This window comes from Perca fluviatilis, chromosome 14 (genome assembly GCF_010015445.1).
Source record: "Perca fluviatilis chromosome 14, GENO_Pfluv_1.0, whole genome shotgun sequence".
NCBI classification, from domain to species: domain Eukaryota; kingdom Metazoa; phylum Chordata; class Actinopteri; order Perciformes; family Percidae; genus Perca; species Perca fluviatilis.
The window spans coordinates 16,650,260-16,674,722 of NC_053125.1; the positions used below are offsets into that span (position 1 = coordinate 16,650,260).

General features: G+C 39.2%; 1 protein-coding gene across 1 annotated transcript in view; it reads left to right on the forward strand.

Moving 5' to 3' along the window:
• The window catches only part of zmp:0000000660 (arf-GAP with Rho-GAP domain, ANK repeat and PH domain-containing protein 2), a 132,556-nt gene that overhangs the window by 85,506 nt on the left and 22,587 nt on the right, over positions 1-24,463 (forward strand). Inside the window, exons 17-22 of the mRNA XM_039821848.1 lie at positions 2,291-2,393; positions 3,020-3,218; positions 8,665-8,728; positions 9,264-9,431; positions 16,319-16,466; positions 20,383-20,460. Coding sequence (XP_039677782.1) covers positions 2,291-2,393; positions 3,020-3,218; positions 8,665-8,728; positions 9,264-9,431; positions 16,319-16,466; positions 20,383-20,460 — 760 coding nt within the window. The remainder of the gene's footprint in view (positions 1-2,290; positions 2,394-3,019; positions 3,219-8,664; positions 8,729-9,263; positions 9,432-16,318; positions 16,467-20,382; positions 20,461-24,463) is intronic.

Here is a 24,463-nt window from a genome sequence, read left to right on the forward strand (position 1 = left end):
CAACATTTGGGTAATTTCACCGTGGCAGAGGACATCGTGAATTATAGCGTGGCCCCGACACATTCGTCTGCTAAAGTTATATGAATATTACAAACCCACTCCTAAGGAATTAATGCAAAGGGAGTATGTTGGCTGGTGATAAGTTGAGGTTTTCACAGGACTTTTTTGACTCACCCCCCCTGTCTTAACAAGAATATTTCTAAGTCAATTTTGACCTTCAAATTCAACTCCAAACCTTGCAACCAAGCCTTTCTTCTCTTTTCCTGTTTTTATATTTCGTCTTTTTGGCTTCTTTTTTGCACACACATTTCATTCTCTTTCTCACTGTCTTCTTCTCTAACACAACAATAAATATAGCAGAGTTTTTAAAATACTTTCAGAAGGGCTCAGGTGCTAACTTTGCCAGCAAGATGGGTTAGATATATGAGGGCTGGGGAATTAAGACTTCCTCAGAGCATGCGAAAGCCTTAAGGAGAAAATAAAAGGCTACAGAAATACATATAGATACCTTGTGCAGCAGATTTACTCCTCTAGGAACAGTATGTGTAAGCTCTGTCAAACTTCACTCAACAACAGAAAGTACTTTTTTACTGGAGCACATTCAAATTAGCACATGAGAATGTGTACTGTAATTTGCCTTTGCCTTAGCCAATATCAAATCCAGTGAGGTTGTATTTTGGATACAAGCTCAATACTGCTCTTAGTCTGACTACAAAATAAATTAAAATAAGGCCTATAGTCTAGCCTAAAATCAGTTTCCACAGCTGAAAAGTAAATTATGTTTCATTTTATGTGCGTCGCCTATTTTATTGCTCTTGTATTTAGCTGCATAACTAATGATCTGCCTTTTAATAAATTTAATAAATGATAAATTAATGAATTTACATGAATTTACATTTAGTGACTAAACGTGCTCCCGAGTTACACTAATGTCCTTTTGGGATATGTAATAGATTGTGTGTCAGTGTTTAGTTGAAGTGCCGCTTTGTCTTTTCAGATGTTGGCTGCTTCGACCTGTCTCACTTGTGTCTCTCCTTTTTTGTCACTGTACATGGGCGACCACACTAGTTTCTCCTCTCGGAAGTAATCATCGTTCAGTGCCAAAAAATTGTGTGTGTGTGTGTGTGTGTGTGTGTGTATATATATATATATATATATATATATAATTTTTTAAGGTAAAGGAGAAACCTCATACTGACCAGTTGCATGTAAATGCTAATTTTACAGTAAGCAGGTTATTGTAGTGCACAATTGCCTGTTTAAATGTGTATAAAATAAACAAGATATTGGAAAGAAGAGAAATAACAAGTATTACTTTATGATACCATTTGCCCAGCACTTTGCCATACCCCTCTACCACTCCATCCCTCGCTCTTCCTCTGGGACCCCCTCTAACAAGCGCCCGCACACCTGCGGTGAGGGGAGGGGGGAGGGACGAGGGATGAGGGCGGAAGGAAGAAAGAAACAAAGAAAGACAGAAAGAAGAAGGAAGAATAGGGTGGCGAGGGCACACAAACACCCCTGTCTCGCCTGTTCCGCTGAATCGCTTCAGAAGAGAGCAACTCAGCACTGCCGTGACCCCCCTGACACACCACCTTAAACACCCATCGCTGTAGCATTTAGAGCCTCCCTCACTGTAGCGTACCAATGGAATAGGGGCCACCTCTTGGCAGTGTTCAAACCATTAAGATAGTGATACTCTGACCTCTGTACCTTCACACAGAGAGAGAGAGAGCGAGAGAGAGAGGGAGAGGGTGGCAGCTGACGAAAGGAGGAGAAAGACCAAGAAAGATTAATAGCTGCTTTTTTGCTTCCGACAGCAACAGTTTTGCCTGCAAGTGTGTTTGGATGAATGAGTGTGGAAGTGCATGCATGCTTTTTTTAAGGATTATATAGCTGGTGTGTATATGACCTAATTTGCACCTACATTTTCTTGTTCACAACCCAGGGGAGTGAATGTTCCTTACTTACTGACTGACACACATTGTATAAAAACACATTCATGACAGTTTACATAATATTATAGCATGCTGTAGCAAAGCTACTGTATAACAATAAAAAGGGTTAATGTGTATTCCCACATTCATTCATTCATTCATATCATTTACTTTTATAGGACTAACCAGCATACTGTATTTTCACACTGTGTGTTCCATTGACAGTCAGCCTCGGTTTTTAATTGTATGTGTGCAAATGTGCATAGATTTGGGTGATTGTTCCCTGCATGCATGTATTTGAGAGGACACTTTCCATTCCAGATATCTAATAGTGAGCCGTGTGTCTTTGGCAGGGCTGTGTTTACCGTGGAGCTGTACATGCAGACGGAGCGAGTACTGATTGTCGGTGCTGAAACACAGGAAACGCAGCATGACTGGATCCAGGCGCTAACAAAGGTGACACACTTTGCATATAACACACACACAAACACACTTATTTCCATTGCCTCCTTTTTTAAGTTTGTTTTTCACTAAAAGTTACAAAGAAGAAACTGTGTATGTGCTGCAGAAGTGCAGCACATCCGTACTTTAACATTTACTCTGCTACTTTGCAACACACACATTATCCTCAGTGAGCCCCATGCTGCCTGTGCTTCTTTAAATAAGACAAGTGGTCTACTATCTCTCCCCCCACATGCTGACAGGATCTTGTAATAACAGCCTACATAATTATGTCCCCTATTCCCTTTTTTATTTCTTCAATCCCAGGCAACCCAGTCAAAGATAGTGGGAGGTCTAGCTGCATTAGTCCAAATGTCTCTCCATCTGTACCATAGGCCTTCCAAACCTCCATATTTCAATTTGAATCACCTAACCAACGGCCAGCCAGAGCCGAGCAGGAGAAAGGGGAATGTACATGGAAAATAATTCAACCAGGGACCAGAAACTGAGCAAAGGAAGAAGGCTGCCCCAGTTGTGTTGCAATTTGTTTTGAGGTGACACGCCACAGTAAGAAGTTTCAAGCTGCTAAACCTGAAGTTTCTTATTTCCGAGCCTGTTCCATCTCTTCGTGTGACTCACAGTGCTTCATCCCGTCTAAAGTCGAGGGACTGGCGCAGAAAGACGGCGAGCTGATTGGCAGACTGCACTACAAAGAAGGCCATGACCTGTACCACTGGAGGGTTGGCTGGTTTCTGCTGGCAGGCTCTGTCCTGCACTTTAGCTCAGGAGAGGAGGAGGGGGAGGAGGAAGTTCTTCAACTCAAACAGCTACAGGAGCTCAGTAAGCATGCTGCTGTTTGCATTGTTTTTCTATTTCTCACTATGTCTTGCAGTCCTTGTTAGCCAGATAATATGTGAGCACAGTTAAGTTATGTTCCTCGTAAAAGTGGATGTTGTGACACAGCTAATATAATAGCTGCCCAAGTATCTCTATTCCCTAAAAGGTCAGCAACAGAGAAATATCTGTGTTTGTTTTTTTTGCTGTACTTGTGAACAATCCAATGATCGCGGCAGTTCCATTGAAATCAATTTATTTTGCATTGAGACTTCACAGAGCCCGTACTGAAGTGAGCATGATTGACCTCTTGCATTATTATTTACATAAAAAACAATTTATTTTTTTTAAACTCATTTTTGGTTAATACATTTATCTCATCTCTGCTCATGTAAACTGTGGCAATATGGAACAAACAGTTCCTGGTTAAATAGCTTCAGTGGAACTTTTAATACACAATACATTTAATACAGTGTTTCCTTTAGGATTATTTTTAGCAGCAGGGGTAGGTCCGTATCCGTACCCCCCCCCATAAGTTATACGACTTACAGTTCTCAAGGACGTACACACACAATCTCAACTGGCTAGTTATCTGCGTGTGTCCGCACTATTCAACGACATGCGCTCTAACAGTGCAGCCCTATTTCTGATACCGGCAGAAATGTTACCGTGGGGGGCCGCCACGGTCAAATCAACATAGAGGAAACATTGTAATACTTTTAAAATCTCACAGCCTAAAATGACCATATCTGTGTATGGTTGAATAGTGTCAGTGGTCAATTGCTGAGATTTCTGGCTTTTATTAAAATTCACGTTCACTATTTTTGATATACTGTGTTATTTCCAAAAACGTAACAGTCCAACTTAATGGACTGGTTAACGACTTAATCATGTCAGAGGATGTATAGAAGCAACCAGTGTTAGAAGACATTTCAGCTCCTCGCACCATTACACATTTCTGTTGGATCTTTGTTCTAACTAGCTAGTGTAGTCTCATTAAAATTATCCTTTGAGGGGGACTGAAGAAGAAGGAGAAGATGCCACAGACATGTATATGAGAAGACGTTCTGTTAATATGAGGCCAGTAAAGGTCAATAATGTGATGCAACATCAAGTTTCAGTGAAAGTATGATTAAGTTTTCCTCTGCCCACTTACTGTACATTGATTTTGCCAATATCTCCACATTACTAGCAAAAACCAGTTATTTTAAGGATAGTCAGTGGAGAGAAGCTGCCAGTCACGGGGGAAGGCTCAAAAGTTCACACATACTTTGGCAGATTGATCGATTGCTCAAGTGTGATGCGAAGGAGGGGAGAATCAATGGATCTTTTTAATCCATTTACATCTTGATGTCGATCAAATCGCATAAAGTGCAGCCCCATCTTCTCATCTCAGGCGGGATAAAGAACTGCAGCCGTGTTCATTTTTATTCCTGGCTTTCTCAAACCATAACTGTAACAGCCGAGGAGCCGTTAGCGCCAGAAGGGACTGTGTTTTGTCAGGGGGATGGTAGGTTCTGGATCATTTGAAAGGATCCCTTTAGGAATCACAGTCTGTGACATGGGATTAACTGTTATTTTCTCTGCAGTGACACCGCCACATGAAAGATGCCCCTGCGTAGCAGTGAGGGATTTAATAAATACACTTTTCAATTAAAATCACTACATGTTTCCAACATGCTGCTTTTCAAACTACATAAGGAGTTCTTTGCAAGTGTAATGCAGCCTGGTTCTGTTTTGTTTGTTTTTTACTTCAGGCTGGCAGAGTTATGATCATTTTCTAAATCTTTTCTCAAAACCTACTAAAGGGTTTTCATACTGGAGGTATAGTGAAAGCTCCAATCTTTTGCTTTCATTTATTTCATCCTTAATTGCCTTGTCCGTCATTTATTCTCTGTTTGTCTCAACCCTATGACTGGGACACTTTTACACTGTCTTTAGCTCATCGTTCCAATTACTTCATTGATCTTTGTCAATTGTTTAGTATCCATTTGTCTTGGCTATGAAGCACTTTGTAACTTTGTGTTCGAAAATGCAATATTAATAAATGAAATAATAAAAATCCTATCTCCAAAGAACAAGAGTGCACTACCTCAAAATGACTTCTTGGGGGCTCAGCTGTTTACTTGACAGAGGATTGATCTTTTTGTGATGTCTTGTGTCAAGATGTCTGCCGCACAAATAACTAGAACCAAAGTATAAATTAGGGGTAAATGACAGATACAGTTGGATAATCATTAACCTGTCACAGTGCACAAATCAGCCTTCCCACCCAGAACTTTATGAAATGAACAGTTTTCAGACAAGATAAGCACATTAACTTTGGACTCACTCAGTGCCATTTTCTGAGTGGATTTCTCTTAAGGCAGTGGCTAAATAGAGATTTTTTTTTTTAATCCATTGCTCTGCTCAATCATCTAAAAATTAAGATAGGCATCAGCACAAGACTGCAGTCCAGCATATCTAGTAGCCAGTGTGTTCACACAGAAGTTCATTTAAAGGTATAATTAGTTTAAAGATATATAGCAAGCATAGCTAACATGTTCAGAGCTGTTAGTGATGATTCATGTTCATTTGGAAGTTAACTTCATACTGAGTAATTGCTAATACCCAATTCTGATCAGACTAATATTTTTCTACCTATTGTGAGTACACACATTAACGGTAACCGTAATGAATGTTCCAACTCATTTCAAGTAGCCTTAGTTATGTAACCATTACCTTGGCTGGCAACAGTTTTGATTATTTTGAATTCTTTCACATAAATTGATAGATTAAAACTTCCATGCGGTGTTTTTGACCTTGAGTAGCATTAAATGGGTCCCCATTTAGTTTTTTTTGTGCACCTGCACGCGGACGCATATGTGCACCAGGGAAGAAGAAGACCGCTAGCTAGTTAACGTGGATGTAAACAATGCGGGATTTAACGGTAAAAAATGTACTCATTGTGCTTGTGTGAGATACGCAAATGTTAACATCATTTTATTTTGTTTCTTTACAAAACAGAACTCCACGGGGCACCTTTTAAGTGTTTTTACTGTATATGGTTTGAGAACATTCTCTTACTACTTAAGTTTTCGCAGGACAGCGACATTTAGTGTATATTATAGCGTATGCTGTATATAGTGTGGGAGTTTGCATAAAGTGACTAGGCGATATTATCTTATTATAGATAGGTTTCTGCAAAGATGGGCAACAGGGCTTGTAATATGAGGTTATCGTATAATACCCGTCAAATAAACAATACTTAATGCGCCCACTGGAAATGTTTACCAGCACCCTAAATCCCCCTGATTTTTTTTGGGGGGGGGCACATTTGAATCTCTTATAGGACACCCAGTACAAATTACGGAGAGAACAAGGCTGCAGACTTAGTTCCTTTATCACACAAACATATTAAGTCATAAAAAATGTCCCACTGAGCTGTAAAATGGATAAAAGAGGATTGCCGTGCGTTTGTTCAGACAACAATGGCAAGTGTTTTGCATTTACCTGATAACACTGTTAATAAACCTCTCTCAAGTCAACATCAATCTATGAAGTTCTCTGCTTTCTTCTCGTGTTGTTTGGATCAGAATGAAATACTGTGCCCTTGAAAATCTGCCAAAGAAAACAAAAGGCAAATTATTTGTTAAGAGAGACTTTTGGGGATTAATTGTTTCTGTTCTTTCACTCAACATACAGTACAAAGGACTTGTTAGCCAAAATAACACTTATATTTCACCAATCCTCTCTTTTTAAATTAAGTTTCCTGTCAGTGCCGATAGTCAATCAGTGTGTTTACTAGAGAAGCAGATGCAGAGATTGTGATATTTGGCGGAGGAAATAGAAAAAACGAGTTACTCTTTATTTGTGATGTGATGATTGTACAACCATTTAAGGTATAGAAAATACTGTCCATAGATACATTTTATGAGATTGCTACATCCAATCATTCAACTTTGGTAAATGTGTAGGTTAACCCAAGTTCACAGAGTCCAGAGTTTTCTAGAATCAGGCAATTCTAAGGTCAAAATAATAGTTTAACATTTTGGGAAATTTGCTTATTTGCATTCTTGTTGGGAGTTGAAAAGGTCAATGCCACTCTGATGTCTGTTTGGTGAGTATGAAGCTAATGCCAGCAGCCAGTTAGCTTAGCGTAAACTACAGTGTGTCATTTTTACACTTTTTGTTTGTGTCTGGATTAAACAAACAGGATATGACGTAGCTAACAGCAAGTTTTCTTAGGTTAGGACAAAGACCGCAAACACTGGTAAACAGCTAGCCTGGTTCTGTCCAAAAGTTAAAGCTCTAGAGCTAACTAATTCATTCTATCTTGTTTGTTTACTCTGGACAAAAACAGAAGTGTAAAAACAAAACGTTATGGCTAGAGCTAGGCTAACTGGTTGCTGGCGGTTGCTTCATATTTACCATACAGAATAAGAGTTAGCCAGTGTTCTCTTCGAACTCTTGGCAAGAAAAAGAATAAGCGTATTTCCCCAAAAAAAATCTTTCTCTAAATCCAATAAATAACCACTCGACAGCTCTTTATTCGGGTAAAGAATTTTTTTATTACTTTCTTATTTGAGCACAACTAGTGACAACTTGAGTAAGATGAAAGTGCCAGATGTTGTTGCTTAGAGATTTGTGACTCAACTGCAGAGCCTCATATCTTTCTTTTTGTTGGTACTTGATTTGTTGTGTGTGTGTGTGTGTGTATGTGTGTGATTGTGGCCATGATCCGAGCAGCTGCTTGAACCCACAGAAGTGATTATAGCAGAGCTTTTGAGTCCCTAAGCCTAGTTTTTTTGGTATCCTTGCACTGTTATTTTAAAAGATTGATTGTACAGTTAAAGAATGGCAGGAACTATTTTTTATTTCTTTCTTTTTTTTCTTGTGGTGTGTTAAATATTACCCTCAGTGCCATCTTATTTGTGTGCATTTCGAACAACTTTATGTAAAGCTTGATGTCCGTTGACACTAGTATTTATGCCCCACTTCTCCCTTTTGTTTAAACTAGGCCTACCTTCAGTATGTCAGTGACACAAAAACTATACCCAGATTTCCCATCATAACAAGAAAAATGCTATTAACTCCAATTGAATACATGTGCCGTTCCGCCACCGTACAGCACTGTTCCCTCATTTTCCCTCTCTATTCTTTCCATTATATGTCTGCACATTTGCAGAGACTAGTCGGATATGTCTAGACATATTGTGCAGTGTATTATTTGCAGTGATTGACTTAAAAAAATAAGTGAATACTTGAGAGAACGGAGACCTTTTAGTGACAGGTAATGAATGTATTTTCAAGTTACATGGCGAAAGCTTCGAAGCGCTCATGCTTTTGATGGAGATTGAACAACTGCAAATGTCAGACCTACCCAACACATTAGCCAAGAACACCTTGCTCTCTGAATGTACACAGTTTTGGAGGCTGCATTTTATACAACTTGTTGCCCTTTTCCCCCCAGCTGTCTCCACACATACGGAGGGTGAGGACAAGATTCAAGTCCTGCTGATGGTGGAGGGAGGAAGGTATGTCTTTTAAAAAAAAAAAAGTGTGCTAATTGGCAACGTATTTGCGATACAACAACATGATGCATTATTCAACACTATAAGCTTTGATTTTGCCTTTGTCTTGTTAGTCCAAATGCACTTTACCTACTGTAACCATCCGCAGTAATCAAAGTCTCGCTAGACTGCCTGCTTCAGTAACAGAGAAGGTGAAGTGGCTCGTAACACAAGCCAACATTTTCAGTCTCCCTTTTAGAGTAATCTAATGAGACTTTGTGCTTACTCCGTTAATTGCTCTTCGTTTGTGTGTTTTGATGAAACCTCATGGGAAACCAGTGGCTGTTTTATATATGTGTGTTCTGCAGAAGCAATTTTGGATTCCTTTAATCTTGTTGGTTGTTTATTTAAGGACTTGTCAGGGCTTTTTCAAATACATGAACAACTTTAACATCTTGACATACAGTATGAAACACAGTATTGTTAAATACACTGTTGTTAAATACACTTTATCAGTGTATTTAAAAAATGACATTTATTTTTTATCTCTCGTTATTAGAACAGTTTATATCCATGGCTTCAACAAGATGGACTTTGCACTGTGGCACTCTGCCATCACACTGGCTGCTGGCACAGATGGCAAGGCGCTCGGCGACCAACAGCTGACTAAAAATGGTGTCCCTATTACAGTCGACAGTTGCATTGCTTTTGTCACCCAATATGGTGAGTAACATACTTACAGGGAGAGAAAAGTTAAAAACATTTCTGCATGACTATTATTCTGATTTCCCCTTAAGGACCTGATTCATCCAGTATGCTGTGTCGTAATGACAATTTAATGCTTCTACTGTCTAGCATCATGTTGTGACATTATCCCATCATCTCTCTTTTCACCATATATATATTTTTTAAAGTAGAAAATGTAGTCCAATTTTTCACTGCGCTGTTATTGCGGAATCCAAAGTTATTTGCAAAGTATAAACACACACAACATATACATGTGTGTATATATATATATCTATCTATCTATCTATCTATATATATATATATATATATACATACATACACACACACACACACACACACACACACACACACACACACACACACACACACACACACACACACAGTACAGGCCAAAAGTTTGGATACACCTTCTCATATGGTGCATATATATATATAGATAGATAGATAGATAGATAGATAGATAGATAGATAGATAGATAGATAGATAGATAGATAGATAGATATACACTCACCTAAAGGATTATTAGGAACACCCTACAACACAGTGTTTTGACCCAGTTTCACCTTCAGAACTGCCTTAATTCTTTCATTGATTCAACAATGTGCTGGAAGCGTTCTTTAGAAATGATGGCCCATATTGATAGGATAGCATCTTGCAGTTGATGGAGATTTGTGGGATGCACATCCAGGGCACGAAGCTCCCGTTCCACCACATCCTCAAGAAACCAATTTGAAATGATTCGAGCTTTGTGACATGGTGCATTATCCTGCTGGAAGTAGCCGTCAGAGGATGGGTACATGGTGGTCATAAAGGGATAGACATGGTCAGAAACAATGCTCAGGTAGGCTGTGGCATTTAAACAATGCCCAATTGGTACTAAGGGGCCTAAAGTGTGCCAAGAAAACATCCCCCACACCATTACACCACCACCACCAGCCTGCCCAGTGATAACAAGGCATGACGGATCCATGTTCTCATTCTGTTTACGCTAAATTCTGACTCTACCATCTGAATGTCTCAACAGAAATCGAGACTCCTCAGACCAGGCAACATTTTTACAGTCTTCAACTGTCTAATTTTGGTGTGCTTGTGCAAATTGTAGCCTCATTTTCCTACTTTTAGTGGAGATGAGTGGTACCCAGTGGGGTCTTCTGCTGGTGTAGCCCATCCGCCTCAAGGTTGTGCGTGTTGTGGCTTCACAAATGCTTTGCTGCATACCTCGGTTGTAACGAGTGGTTATTTGAGTCAAAGTCGGCCCATTCTCCTCTGACCTCTAGCATCAACAAGGCATTTTCGCCCCCCAGGACTGCAGCATCCTGGATGTTTTTCCTTTTTCAGACCATTCTTTGTAAACCCTAGAAATGATTGTGCGTGAAAATCCCAGTAACACAGCAGATTGTGAAATACTCAGACCAGCCCGTCTGGCACCAACAACCATGCCACGCTCAAAGTTTCTTAAATCAACTTTCTTTCCCATTCTGACATTCAGTTTGGAGTTAAGGAGATTGTCTAGACCTGGACCACACCCCTAAATGCATTGAAGAAGCTGCCAAGGATGATTGATTAGATAATACATTAACCCTGAATCCATGTCCCTTTTTAGTATAAATATATATATTATATATATATATATTATATATATATATATAATAAAAAAAATATATATAAAAGTAAAAAAAAAGTGTAAAAAAAAAAGTATAAAAAAAAGTAAAAATGTAAAATATTTTAAAGTTAAAAATAATAATTAAAAATTAAAAAAAAAAAAAAAAAAAAAAAAAATACATGTATATATATATACATACACATATATATGATATGATAATATATATATATATAATAGATAAAATAGATAAAAGAAGAAAGATAGAGAGAAGATATATAGAGAGAGAGAGATAGAGAGAGAGAGAGAGACACAGATAGACAGTGTAGAGAGAATATACATAGAGAGAGAGAGAGAGACACATACACAACAGGCACACAACAGGCACACAGCATTAGTATGTGTATGATGGACACACACAGTACTATAAAAATCTGAATGGACAGAACTGACATGGAAGTAGTACAGACAGTTAATATATCTTAATTTAAAAACAAGGACACGACACACAGAGATCCCATAACTCCCAGAACGAGAACACAGAAGACAAGAGTAATGGAGACTATAATCAACAGAGGCCCTCACTGGAGGACCACGCCCTAAGGGGAGAAGGAGCAGCAGCAGGAGATGTGGATAGACACTGAAGAAAGGAGAGGATGCACTACTGACCAAGGAGCTTTATCCATACTGGGTGTCCAAGGTGGAATGGAGAGAAACAACATGGAGAACAAGAACAAGCACAGTAGCACATACAAAGATGGACAGTAGAGACATGACAGACATGACAGAATTCATTTCATTCTTCAACACATAATGAATAAGGACCTGATTTCATTGTGTGGTATTTTTTTTTGTTTTGTTTTTGTAGATGAGAAGGACGAGAGGAAGAAAAGACAAAGAAAAAGGAAGCAACCTTGATAACAATACTAAGTATACACACACACAAGCTGAAACTGTAGACACATAAAGCTTGAAATGGGAGGCTATTGCAAGGAGGTGCGTGGAATGAGGAAATGATGAAGGAGAAATGCATGTGGTAACTAACTAGATGCAAAAATAAAATTGAAATTCAGAAAAATTACTCATACATATAACAGTAAAAGTTACTGGAAATATTTACAGATAGATAAAAAATATGATAGAAAAATAAAATACACAGATTAACCAGTGGTTGATGTGTCAAATCGAAGGATTAGGTTTATTAGGCAATTACAACAGATATTTGCTTAACTTTAGATGGTTAAATTAATTAGTATATTTAATGGAAGATGTGATTGAAAGATGGAATGTTACACATAATAGTGATGAGGCATTTAAAATGGATTAGTAGAGAGTAACACAGAAATGATGGATGAATAAGGTCCCACACATGACACAGTATCCTCGGTGTGGATAATGTGATGATTGATGAACTTTAATGGATGAAGAATGAAAGTAAAATATAGTAGAATGAAAGGAAAGAAACTTTTTGATGGAAGGAGTTGGATAGAACAGGTGAAGCTCTGCAGATGACACTGCAAGGAATAGTGGAAAGGTGGACACGCAAATGGATGGATTCCTGGAAAGCGCCCCCCCTTTGGAATTAGGCAGGATCTCTGATTTAGTCAGGGATACTGTGCTGCTGTGGTGTGCATATGGTGGCAGGTCCTTCAAATTACAAGCTAAAAAGGAAAAGACTGCTTGTTTATGTCACTGAAGCAACAGCGTCTTTGGGTTGAAACTGATGAATCAATCCCATATCGTTTGTACCATTTGTTGGCATTTTGCAAGTAAGACAGATTGAGTGGCTAATTATTAAAAACTCAGGCAATTAGTAAACACAGTTGATGCCTATGGCAAAATAAACTATAAGATAATTACATCATTTTTGTTTGGAAAATCATATATTTGAAGTTTATTGTTGTTTACTTACAATGTTGATGATTTTTCTGACTTTTCACTTTGGGGTATTGTGATCAGAAAACAGAGTGACTGAAAGAGGATGGGATAATAGACAACAACGTAGAGTTTAGTTAGGCAAGAGTGCAGAAAAACAAAAACACAAAAATGGCCAAAAGGAAAAAACAATTATATTTTGTATAGATACACATGATCTAATAAGACATACATAAAATAATTAGGCAAAACGCATATACGCTGTTCATCTACTTTATCACATTACATCTGACCTCCTCATTAGAGTGCGGATCGGGTTTTTCTGTCTGAGCCCGTCCCGCGTCCGACAGAGCCTTGACCGGACCCGGCCCGTGCCCGACAGTTATTAAGAAATTTGTGTCCGAGCCCGACACAGTTAAAATCTCATTTTTTTCTCATACTAATGAAACATGTAGGTAGGTTTGTTTGTGTGGAAAGCCCGCTTTTATTAAGCAACTGTAGGAAGGCATTCGGAAATGTCAACAGATGAGCGCATCAGTGCACACGTGGGAACGAGCGCACGTTAAGCTGTTAAAATGTCCAATGTGTTAACCTTTCTTGCTTGCTTCGTTTCCGACCGTGATCAGAAAACCAGGGGAGACTCGTAGGGCGGACGTTATAAATGAATAATGTCGGGGTTAAAATCCCGTTTCTGGTGAGCAAATGAATGAACTTTGCTTTCAGTCTGCACACACACTGTGTACCAAGGTTATTATAGATTTGCATTTTTCATTAGTTTTTATTTCGTTTTGACGTTTTCTTTTCAAATTCAGTTTAGTTTATTTAGTTTTTAAAGCGGGTTTGCTAGTTTAGTTTAGTTTCTATTTTTTGAAAATGCTTAGTTTTAGTTTAGTTTTTATTAGTTTTAGTGTTAGTTTTAGTCTTTTTTTTGTAATATGGGTTATTTGTCGGGGGCAAGATTCAAAAAGGTCAGAAAAAAGTATAATAATAACTCAACAAAAACATACCATTTTAGAAATATGTATTCACAATGTATTCAACAATAACACCAGTACATAAAATGTACATGTGATGATGAGCACAAATATGTAAACAGTCTACTCAAGACGCCGCAGTAAGTGCAAAATGTGTAAGTTACGTGTGCCAGGAAAAAACCTAAATAGCCAACAGACTAAAGAAGACATACATGAACAGGTGTTTTGAACTTTGGTTTGAGTAAAGTGGCGAACCTTTTGAAGTCAATCGACTCACACAGTCGTGTAAACATCCCAGTATCAATACACATATTAACCCACGCTTCCTCCCGCTTTTAGTGTTCATGTGTATTTACTAACCAGCAGCTATCGGGTCGCCGGTGAAAGGCCACCTGTAGTGTTCTCTCTAAGCTTCTGTTTCGGGGGAAGGGGGCTTTGCGTTCTCCTTGCCCTGTCACTGCTTGTTAAGGTAAGCTTGGTTAGCCTCCATGTGCGTGCTTCTCAAATGGTCTTTCAAATTCGTGGGATTTTTCCCTTTAATAAATTGTCCACTTATTTTACCACCTTCCACTGCGAGACACTTGCTTTTATCTGACACAGTCATAATCAAATAGTACTCTGTCGCTAGTTATCGTTTTTTTGTAATGCCTCATTTTTATTTTTATTTCAGTTAACAACAATGTTATTTCCCACCTAGTTTTCGTTGTTTTGTTCGTTTTCGTTAACGATTATAACCTTGCTGTGTACAAAACTTAAACTTATTCCACCAACTCTGCTCCGGTTGCATACAACACGTCTGCTTCCTCTTTCTCTCTTCTGCCCACTTACCACACACACACACACACACACACACACACACGCACTGAGCTCTCTTAAAGGAGCCGCAGCACCATTTTACAACAAATGCCTTATCGCGCTGATATGACCGAGCCCGACCCGAACCCGACCATAATTTCTAAATATCTGTCCGAAACCGGCCCGGCCCGGCAGGTACCGTTGGGACCCGTTGGGCTGGAATGAATACAAAATAAAAACCTCAGTAGACAAAACTTTTCATTAAAACTTGTGTGTGACAAATATATATCAAAATCTAAGCTTTGACTAGCTGCTTTATCTAGGAAGTGATTAGCAAACTCTGAGTAGCAAACTCTGATTTATATGTATTTTTTTTTTTAAATCACGCTTGGAAATTAGTGTTAATTTTGTCACCTATTTTTAATTTAGTCTTAGTCTTGTGCCAAAAAATGTTGTTAGTCAAGTTTTAGTCGACTAAAAGTCTCGTCATTTTAGTCTAGTTTTAGTCAAAAGAGAACTCAAGGTATCTTAGTCAAGTTTTAGTCGACTAAAAGTTTTAGTCAAGTTTTAGTCAAAACATTTTAGTCTTTTTTTAAATAAATTATTTCTGATAACCATTTCAGTCAAATAGTTATAAAAATAAATAAATTATATAAAGTTATATAAATATTGAGCCTCTCCTTATTTCACCAGTAAACGACAAAAACAACCACTGCATGGGAAAAGGATATTTTACAATAAAATAAATGCAGCACGAAACTGGCGAGGCGTATTTCAAGTGAACGCAACATATGTGTTTTTCAGACAACGGCAGCTGCAGACTGTCGTACGTCTCAGTGTTGGAATCCTACACGGTGAAATACAGACACTTTTACACCGTTTAGCTGTCAGTATTTTAACCATGTTTACTCCAACTGCTAGCTAACGGTATGCTATGTTACCTGCTGCCAAGTGTAGTGTTAACTAGCGCTAACGTCCGTTTAGGAGCATCGGAGAGAAGCGCGGCTTAGCGGCGCACCAAAATCGGCTGCGATTCTGTTCCGGTAGGTAACGAGTCGCGTAGAGCGGCTCGGTGCCGTAGCATCGGGTCTCGGTAACAGCTGAATATTCTATCTCATGATGAAAAAGTAGAGACGATTGTAGACGAAAATGAAGAGAGATTTTATCTTAGTTTTTATTTTATGCAAAACATTTTAGTCTCGTCTTTTTTCGTCAACAATAATGCATGTTAATTTAGTCTTAGTCAGCGTTTTTGGACATTGGCACAGTCTCATCATCGTCTCGTCTTAGTCATGGAAAAAAAGGTCGTTGACGAACATATTTAGTCTTGTCTCGTCTGACGAAATTAACACTAATGGAAATTTACATAAAAAAAATTGTTGCATCGAGATGCATCGATAATCAGTTTAGAAATGGAATGATTGACCTCTGAATCGGAATCGAATCGTGAGGTGCCAAGAGATTCCCACCCCTAGTGTGGGCATGAGAGATTGACAGAGTTATTGAGCTAGAGATAGAAACTGTTTGTGCTGATTTGTGTGTGTGTGTGTGTTGTGTGTGTGTGTGTGTGTGTGTGTAGTTACATTTTGGTTATTCTAACCACATTTCTTTCTGTGATTCAGGATTCAGCAGTGTTCCCACCTCAACCACATGCCGAGCGAAAAACTGGCCTCGGTCTTCTCCTCCTGCTTGTTCCAGACTCGGGGACAAACCCCACAGGAAACTAGCGTCATCCGTGACCTCATCAGCAACTACATAATACTCTTCAATGTGAGTCAAAATGTTTTATTTATTTTTTGACATATGATAGTGGTGAGGAACTGATTGAGAGACGATAAGGAGGGTGACAAAGGGCTGAGCTGAGCGTGGTCCTACATCAGATTTTTATTGCATAAAAAAACAAATTGGTATCTCTTGCATACTTTATATCCTACATACCAATCATGGTAAACTAGTTGTTTAATTTGATGTCAAGCTGGAAGCCAATGGCTTTGCCGACTGTGCTCTGCACAAAACGACAGCACGCATCTCCAGGAAACAGAGATTATATTTGTTTTTTTGGTACAAAAAATACCATCGGAATCTTGTTCAGGACATCCTTCGCTTGAAGCGAAATGAGGCCAGGCTTATGACTCTGAGTTTGTTCTTTATGTGAGGAGCCGTTTTGATAGCTGAAAAATATAACCTAATGATAAAGGAAGAGAGAAAGAAACATCAGATTTTTTACAACACGTGTCCTTATATACAATCTATTTAAATAAGAAAGGATTCTAGGCCAGTGGTTCCCAAAGTGGGGGTCGGGGACCCACAGGGTTCCTTGAGGGGGTTCCAGGTGGTCCGCAGCAAAAAGGGGAATGATTTATTTTTTATGTAATTCCATTCATATGTAACAAATTACAGAATGTATGACTATGCATTTGGTCATGGGTTTCATACACTTTCTGTGATAAAACCTCTAAAAGCAAAAAGTTACAGGACCCTGGGACAAAAGTTTATCAAGTGAGGGTCCGTGGATATTTGTCAGTTCAGGATGTCTTTAACGTAAAAAGGTTTGGGAACCACTGTTCTAAGCAGCCAAGTTATATTTCAGCAAGGTTTTATCGTCAGGTGTGACCAAAAGCTCTTTTAAAGGTGCACTGCAGCCGGTTTAGCATTGCAGTTACAAAAAGTTGGGGGACTTGTGAAAGACCAATAAAAAAAAAGAGGTGTGGAACCCTACATTTCCCAAAATGCAGAACCTCCTTGCCTGGGAAACGCACCTTTTTCCCCTGATGACATCATAAGGGCTCAGACTTTACAAAGCTCCCTCCAGGTCCACAGAATACATTATATAACTGTTTTCACAGGCTGAATAATACTTTAAATGATGTGTAAACTGATACTTACATGTAAAAAAGTGTCCCTTTTTAAAACTAGAATGGTCATTTTTACCATTTTGAAATTTATATGTAATAACTTTGCTGAATAAAGTTAGATGCATCTTGGTTGCTTAGTAGCTATCATAGTCCCTGTCAGAGAAACGTAACTAGCGGTCTCGAGTAACAAGTGTGGGCATCACCGAAGGGCTGAAGGCAAAGCCAGAGTCGGTAACGTAGGCTACTTCGGCGTGGATGGACTCTGTTTTGAATCAGAAGGCAAACACCGGCCGCTCGCTCTGTGAAAGGTGCGGTAGACGTAGATGGCAGTGGCTGTCTACATGTTCATATAACTTTATACATCCTTGAATTGGCTGGAATCATTGCACACATCCTCTCCAAGGAGTGCACCAGCAGTAAAATTGCCCAGAGGAAGTTCATGCAGCAACTGGCAGAGGAGCTGAGAGCGGAGTTTACAGAGGAATAAAGGGCAGTGGCGCGCGGTCCGAGCAGCGCTGGGCACCGCAGCAGACGCCAAAACGGAGGCAGTGCCAGGTTAGGTTATAGCTAAATGTTCAAATAAGATACTTTTAATTGTTATTTGGCTGTTATGAGTTAAGTTGAATGAATTTCCACACCATATTTTTCGGGATATGAATGTATGAAATAATTACGGTTTAGGCCTACTATGCCATGATATGAATTATTGAAACACGTATTACTACTCAAATGTATAATTAAACTCGTTAACATGTACATGTTGGTGTTATTACGTTTTTCTAAAGATATCCTAACACAATACATAATACGATATCGCATTATCTATTTATCATGAGAGATTATAGAGTTTGGAATCTGGCGGTCAAAATGACCGCTCACGGCAATTCTAGTAGTTATGGAATTCCGGCACAGCATTTATTTTTTTAAAGGATTATTATGTTTACTGACCAAAATGTCATTATTAGATAAAGTGAATACAAGTGACAGACGGTCGGCAGATTTATAGTTCTTTCTATAAAATGCACACTGACATTGCAAAAAAAACATTTTTCTATGATATGCACCGAACCGCCAAAATTAAAGATATACATATTGTTCAATAACCTAGAAGATAAATTGAGATATTCCTGCTTAAAACCACTGTAGGAAAGGTACAGTACATGCAGTCTAATATAGTCTCCCTGCTAGATTAAGGATGACTGTCCAATCAATGACAGGTTAGAGAATGCATTTATATATTACCATATTGCATATCTAAACTAAGCTGCACGCATGACTTTATTTACTCTCTCTTACTTTAACCATCTGGAGAGCAGAACTGTTGTTGCCAAATCTCCACAATTGGCTTGACTTTGCTGATGTGCGCATGGGCGGGGATGTGGGATCAATGTTGCCCTTGGAGAGATGCCTGGCTTATGGGATACGCAGCACAGAGTGACTGCTAATTCCCAACAGAACGCCTGGATCCCTCTTGTTCTGACGTTAAAGGAGGAGCATTCACTCCAAATCGGTTCGGGACGCCATCATTCGCATGACAAATAGCCATCAAGCTCAACCAATCATGTGCCCAATAGCAGTGAATATACACGCTGTGACATGAAACGAGTGAGACATCTCTCTAATTAAAGCTCCAGTTCTGTGCTGGATGTCATAGACGGGGCCCATTATCAGGACAAAACACACACACACAACTCGATGAGTTTTTGAGTTTTTCTTTTTTTTCTCCCCCAATCTTCTCTTCCATTCGTAGAACTCTAACAAAGCAAATTGTTCTCTGAAAATGATAATGGTGTTATAAAAAAAAAATTGGAATAAAAAAATATAATTTCCCCACACAGAGCTTTGTGAAAGAAAAGAGTATTCACTTGATGCTGAGCTGTGTCAAACACTCACAGCCAACTTCCTTCTTCAATATTAGTTTGAGAATTGTTAGCTGAACGACCCAATTCTACAGTTTGTGTATGATGCATTTTTACTGGTTTAATCTAGTCTTCCATGTATTATATTTAAAGCGCCCATGTTATGCTCATTTTCAGGTTCATAACTGTATTTTAAGGTTGTACCAAAATAGGTTTACATGGTTTAATTTTCAAAAAACACCATATTGTTGTTGTACTGCACAGCTCTCTCTCACTGCTGCAGATCCTCTTTTCACCTGGTTTCTGTTTTAGCTACAGAGTGAGACCTCTTTTCTTCTTCTTCTTCTGTACTATCTTTGATTGCACTCGCACATGCTCAGTAGTTCAGATGTAGAGCATGTCAGCTAGCTAACTCTAGAGACAGTAAAAGAAAGCCTGTTTCTCCAACTTTGGTCAATTACAAGGCAGGATTAGCTGGGAGACTTCTAAATGTAGGCGCACATGTAAGTAGTTATTTTGTAGATTATGGTGAACTTGTGTGTGTTGTAGCAGTGCTTTGCTATTGAGAACGACGTAGCATGCTAGCGTTAGCATTAGCGTTAGCATGCTAATGCTAACGGTTAGCATGCTAACGAGCTAACGGTTGTGGTTAGCCAGCTCATTTCGGACTGTGACGTCACAGTCCGAGGCCGATTTTGAACAGCTCACCAGGAGACTGAAGGCAGGACACATTCAGAAACCGCATCTCACTCAAAACAGCATGGATGGATTTTTTTCAAAGTTTGTATGTGTGTGGAAGCACCAGAGTCACAAAAGAACACCCCAAATCCCAGAAAAAGTGATTTTTTCATAATATGGGCACTTTAAGGGCTAATCTTCCCTTTGAAAATGGTTTCTGATTTTATCAAGCAATTTAATGTTTCTCTTCATTGGCTGAGTTTGAATTGATGTGTCTTTGTGTGTTTCCAACAGGTCAATGAAGACCGGGTGCAACAGATGGAGAGAGAGAATAGTTTCATCACACGCTGGAACGACAAGAAGGACACCACAGTAAGTCGACCCAAATGAAAATCTCCAATGGGTGTTCTGTTTGTTTGTTTGTTTGTTTGTTTGTGTGTGTGTGTGTGTGTGTGTGTGTGTGTGTGTGTGTGTGTGTGTGTGTGTGTGTGTGTGTGTGTGTGTGTGTGTGTGTGTGTGTGTGTGTTGATTTGCCTGCATGTGTCAGCGTCTCTCAAATCAGGGATTCATTTGAACTAGTTACCTGTTATTCTGGCAAAAATGGAACGGAATGGGGGGTGGGCAGTAGGCGGGTGAGGAAAAAGGGCTGTGTTCCTGTTAACCTTTACAGCAGGTACTTTATGCCTGGATGCCACAGCTGAGAAAAACATCTGGTTCAGATAACTGGGAAAAAAAATTGAATCACATGCCGCTGTCGTTGTGAAATCTGTAATAAGTTGTTTATGCCCGCTCCTTTGTGCTCCCTCCCCCCCTTCTCTCCACGTTGTCCGTAGGCTTTCAGAACATGTCTTCTGCTGTGGGTCAGCAGGGTTACTCAGTGGAAAGCCAGTGCTATTATAAAGCTGTCGGACAGGGTACATTGGGACACCATTTTGGTTATGTACACAAATTTGGGGTTTTAGGGTTTTTACATAACAAAATGATGGTAGGAAAATAGAAAATGTACTAGGTTTTTCATTTATAACAATAATTTATTCAGCACAATTACAAGTCAGCATGGGGAAAATTTCTCTGTTGAGATAATGGATGAGTTTCTTTTAAGGATGGTTTAACATTTTAGCAAGTTTTGCATTTGTTTTACATTGATCATCTCCTTTTATATAGGACTTACTTTGTTTTATTTTCATAGTTTGGACTATGATTTACATCAGTTATGATACCATTGCTGTTGTGGCAATTTAGCAATTTTCCACTTTGACAAAGAAGGATGGAGACACAAATCTTCTATTGTCACACTTCATTAATGCTCAAAGCATGGTACACAAAACAAAGGTTTGTTAGTAGAGTGCACACCATTGACATATATAAAATGGACCAATAGACCCTGTTGCTCTGGACGGAGACCAGTGAAGGTTATTAGAAGCACTTTTCCGGTGATGGCCAGCTTTACTGTGCAGCCTCCAACTGACAGAGACAACGTAAATGTGACGTGAGCAACGTGTCTGAAAGTTGTAAGTCTTCTGGTAGCTGTGCCAAGAGAAATCTCAATCATTCCCAATCTTACAGAGATGGAGAGTGTAGGTATATGTAAGGAGATAACATAAGCACAGGCTAATTATTGCTAACTAACATGCTAGTTAACATTAGTAATTAAACCTAAACAGCTAACGTAAGTCGAAACTGCCTGCGAGCTTCTCCTGTACTATACGGTAATTCCTCTACTGTGCGACAGTAAGTCACTTGGTTATGACACAATCGTTAGCCTATTTTTACAAAAACGTCTGCTACGGAGCCATAACGTGAGGTACAAGGTAATGGAGCCTTTTATACATTGTCGTGTTTCTTTAGAAATAAACAATGGACAAATAGTCTTTAAACGCTTCAGATGTAAAGTTATTCGCTGTCAAGTGACGTAAAAAAAAATGCTAACAGGAGGTGATGGCCAGGTAGCAACAAAATGGCGCCATAGATGGCTCGAGTTCTGAAGCGAAGCTTACCCCCTTGGTGCACACCCAAGAGAAGCTGCTCACCTCCTTTATACCTTAGAATACAGCCATACAAATACATTTTTGTTTAAAAACAAATATATTTTGCTATGTTTACGGCTCGTGTCCACACTACTCTGGTGTTTCTGAGCCCCTAAAACGGAGACATTTGGAAACGCTGATGACCCCGTTTGGGTTGCGTTGTAGTCCGGATGAGCAGAAATGGAGACCCTTAGAAACAACGATGCAGACACCCATGTCAGTTTGTCTTATCGGTATGGTAGGCATTAATTCAGTAACAGTTCCACCTCGTCGTCGGTCTCTTTTTGCCATTGTTGTATTTTTTGTATTTTCAACTCATACATCCATGATTTTCAGAGTAACGTTAGACAATCTGCCTCCTGTTTACACTGCAGGTGCATGCCCAGTGTATGCGAATGGTCAATGGGTGAAATGCATTGTCAGTAGGGATCGACCGATATGGATTTTTTAGTGCCGATACAGATTTTAATTTTTTTTCATCAGCCTTAGCCGATGACCGACGCAAGCTGCCGATACTGCTTTTGCTCCCTCGATTTACATTAAAAAAAAAACTGCCACACTGGATTTGTTTTCGGAATCTGCTCTGCCATTTCTTTAAAAATAATAAACAAAAACACAGATCGGTGTCACTTCTGCAATCATCTTACATTCATATCGCCGATACACGTAAAAACGTAAATATCGGCCCGATATATCGGCCGGCCGATAAAATTGGTCTATCACTAATTGTCAGACGTGTTACAATGGACAGAGATCCTTTCTGATACTGAGCATCAACGCTTGTTTGGACGGAGATCTTTTTTGTTCCAAAACTAAATGAAAAAAATTAACACTTAGAAGTGTGGCTGTAGCCTTAAGGCGCTCCCATCCCTTGTGTCTTGTTTTTTGGTCAATCTCCCTTTAGCCAAGGTAGTTTCTTATCACCTTGGCCTTTTTGGTTAATACCTGACCAAACTCTTAGCTGGCACTTCCAGGAGTACTTCTCAGGAGGTGAGGCTGCTTCCCCTTGGTTGCAACTGTCTCTTCTCAGTTTACATCACTGCTGACAACCTGTTGAGACCTTCTAACAGAGCAGACTCTCCCAGGAACCGTCTTTTACATTTGTAGCACTGTGGGGAACAGAAGTTTGTTCCGGCAAAGGTTCACAGTACAGAATCAACATCATTGGGTCTTTATTCAGTAGATTATTGGAACGGTGTAAAGTGTAGCTATTTCGGCCTGGGTTGTTAGCAATAGAGCAAAAACACATTTTCTTTTCCACATTCATCATATTTTCAATAACAGCCAATCATGAAAATGTTGTTAGATAGTTGTGAAAACATGTCTCAAACCATCAACATTAATTCTGTAGAGTCTCTTGGAGATGAATGACTTCGGGAATGTCAGAGGTATTTCTTCTGAAAATAGAGCCACTTCCATCACTTTGCAAAATTAAGCAAATTGATGTCTGGATTGGCAATTTTACAACAAGACGAAGAGTCTGCGACTGTTCTAGCTGCTCGGGGAGGCTACTTAGGTACAGCGGTACTTTTAGCTTAATTGCCAAATTGGGAGGAAAGTACTGTACAGTTAGTATTTAAGGAATAGGATGTGGCTAAACAAATGGCTCTTGGGTCTGCACTTGAATACCAAGACAACGTGCGCTTTTGACACTTGCAAGAAGCTTGTCTCAGAGGGCTCGGGCCCTGCAGGTGAAGGTTCTGACCTTATCCATTTTCCTTTTAAAGGCAGAGAATGACAAGGAGGCCTGCACACTGCTAGTGGAAAGTATGGCTAGACTGAGGGAGTCAGTAAATCAGTGATATAATGAGGTGCAAGGCAATGTCATGCCTTGTAAGTTGGAAGTGGCACTTTAAAATCAATACTTGCATTTACAGCCAGGGCTAGTGCAGTGAGAGTATGACTTTGGTAGAGATTAGAAATGCCTTCATTTCAAATAGAACATTACTGATTGTCTTACTCGTTGCTGAGATGTCTCCCCATCAGCTATAAAACCATTTAACACTTCTTTTTGTTGCACTTTGCTTTCTTCTCCAGCAAATCATCAACATCTTCATTTCCTGTCTGTCTCTTTCACTTGAAAAATGCTGTGTGTAAAATGTGCCTGGTCTTCCTCCCAACAATAAATGAAAAGAAAGAAAAGTGTACTTAGCACCCCAAAATAACTCCATAACTCTTTTGCTCCATTGGTTTGAATGACTGTAATTTCTGTGTCATTTTAGGGCCAAGAAAGTTGAAGTGAAAGTTAGTCAGTAACTTGAACTTGTAACTTGAAATATCCATTATATTCATCCAGTCCATGCAGAGCCTCTTTTTAGTAACTCTCAACCTAATCAGCCTAATTGATG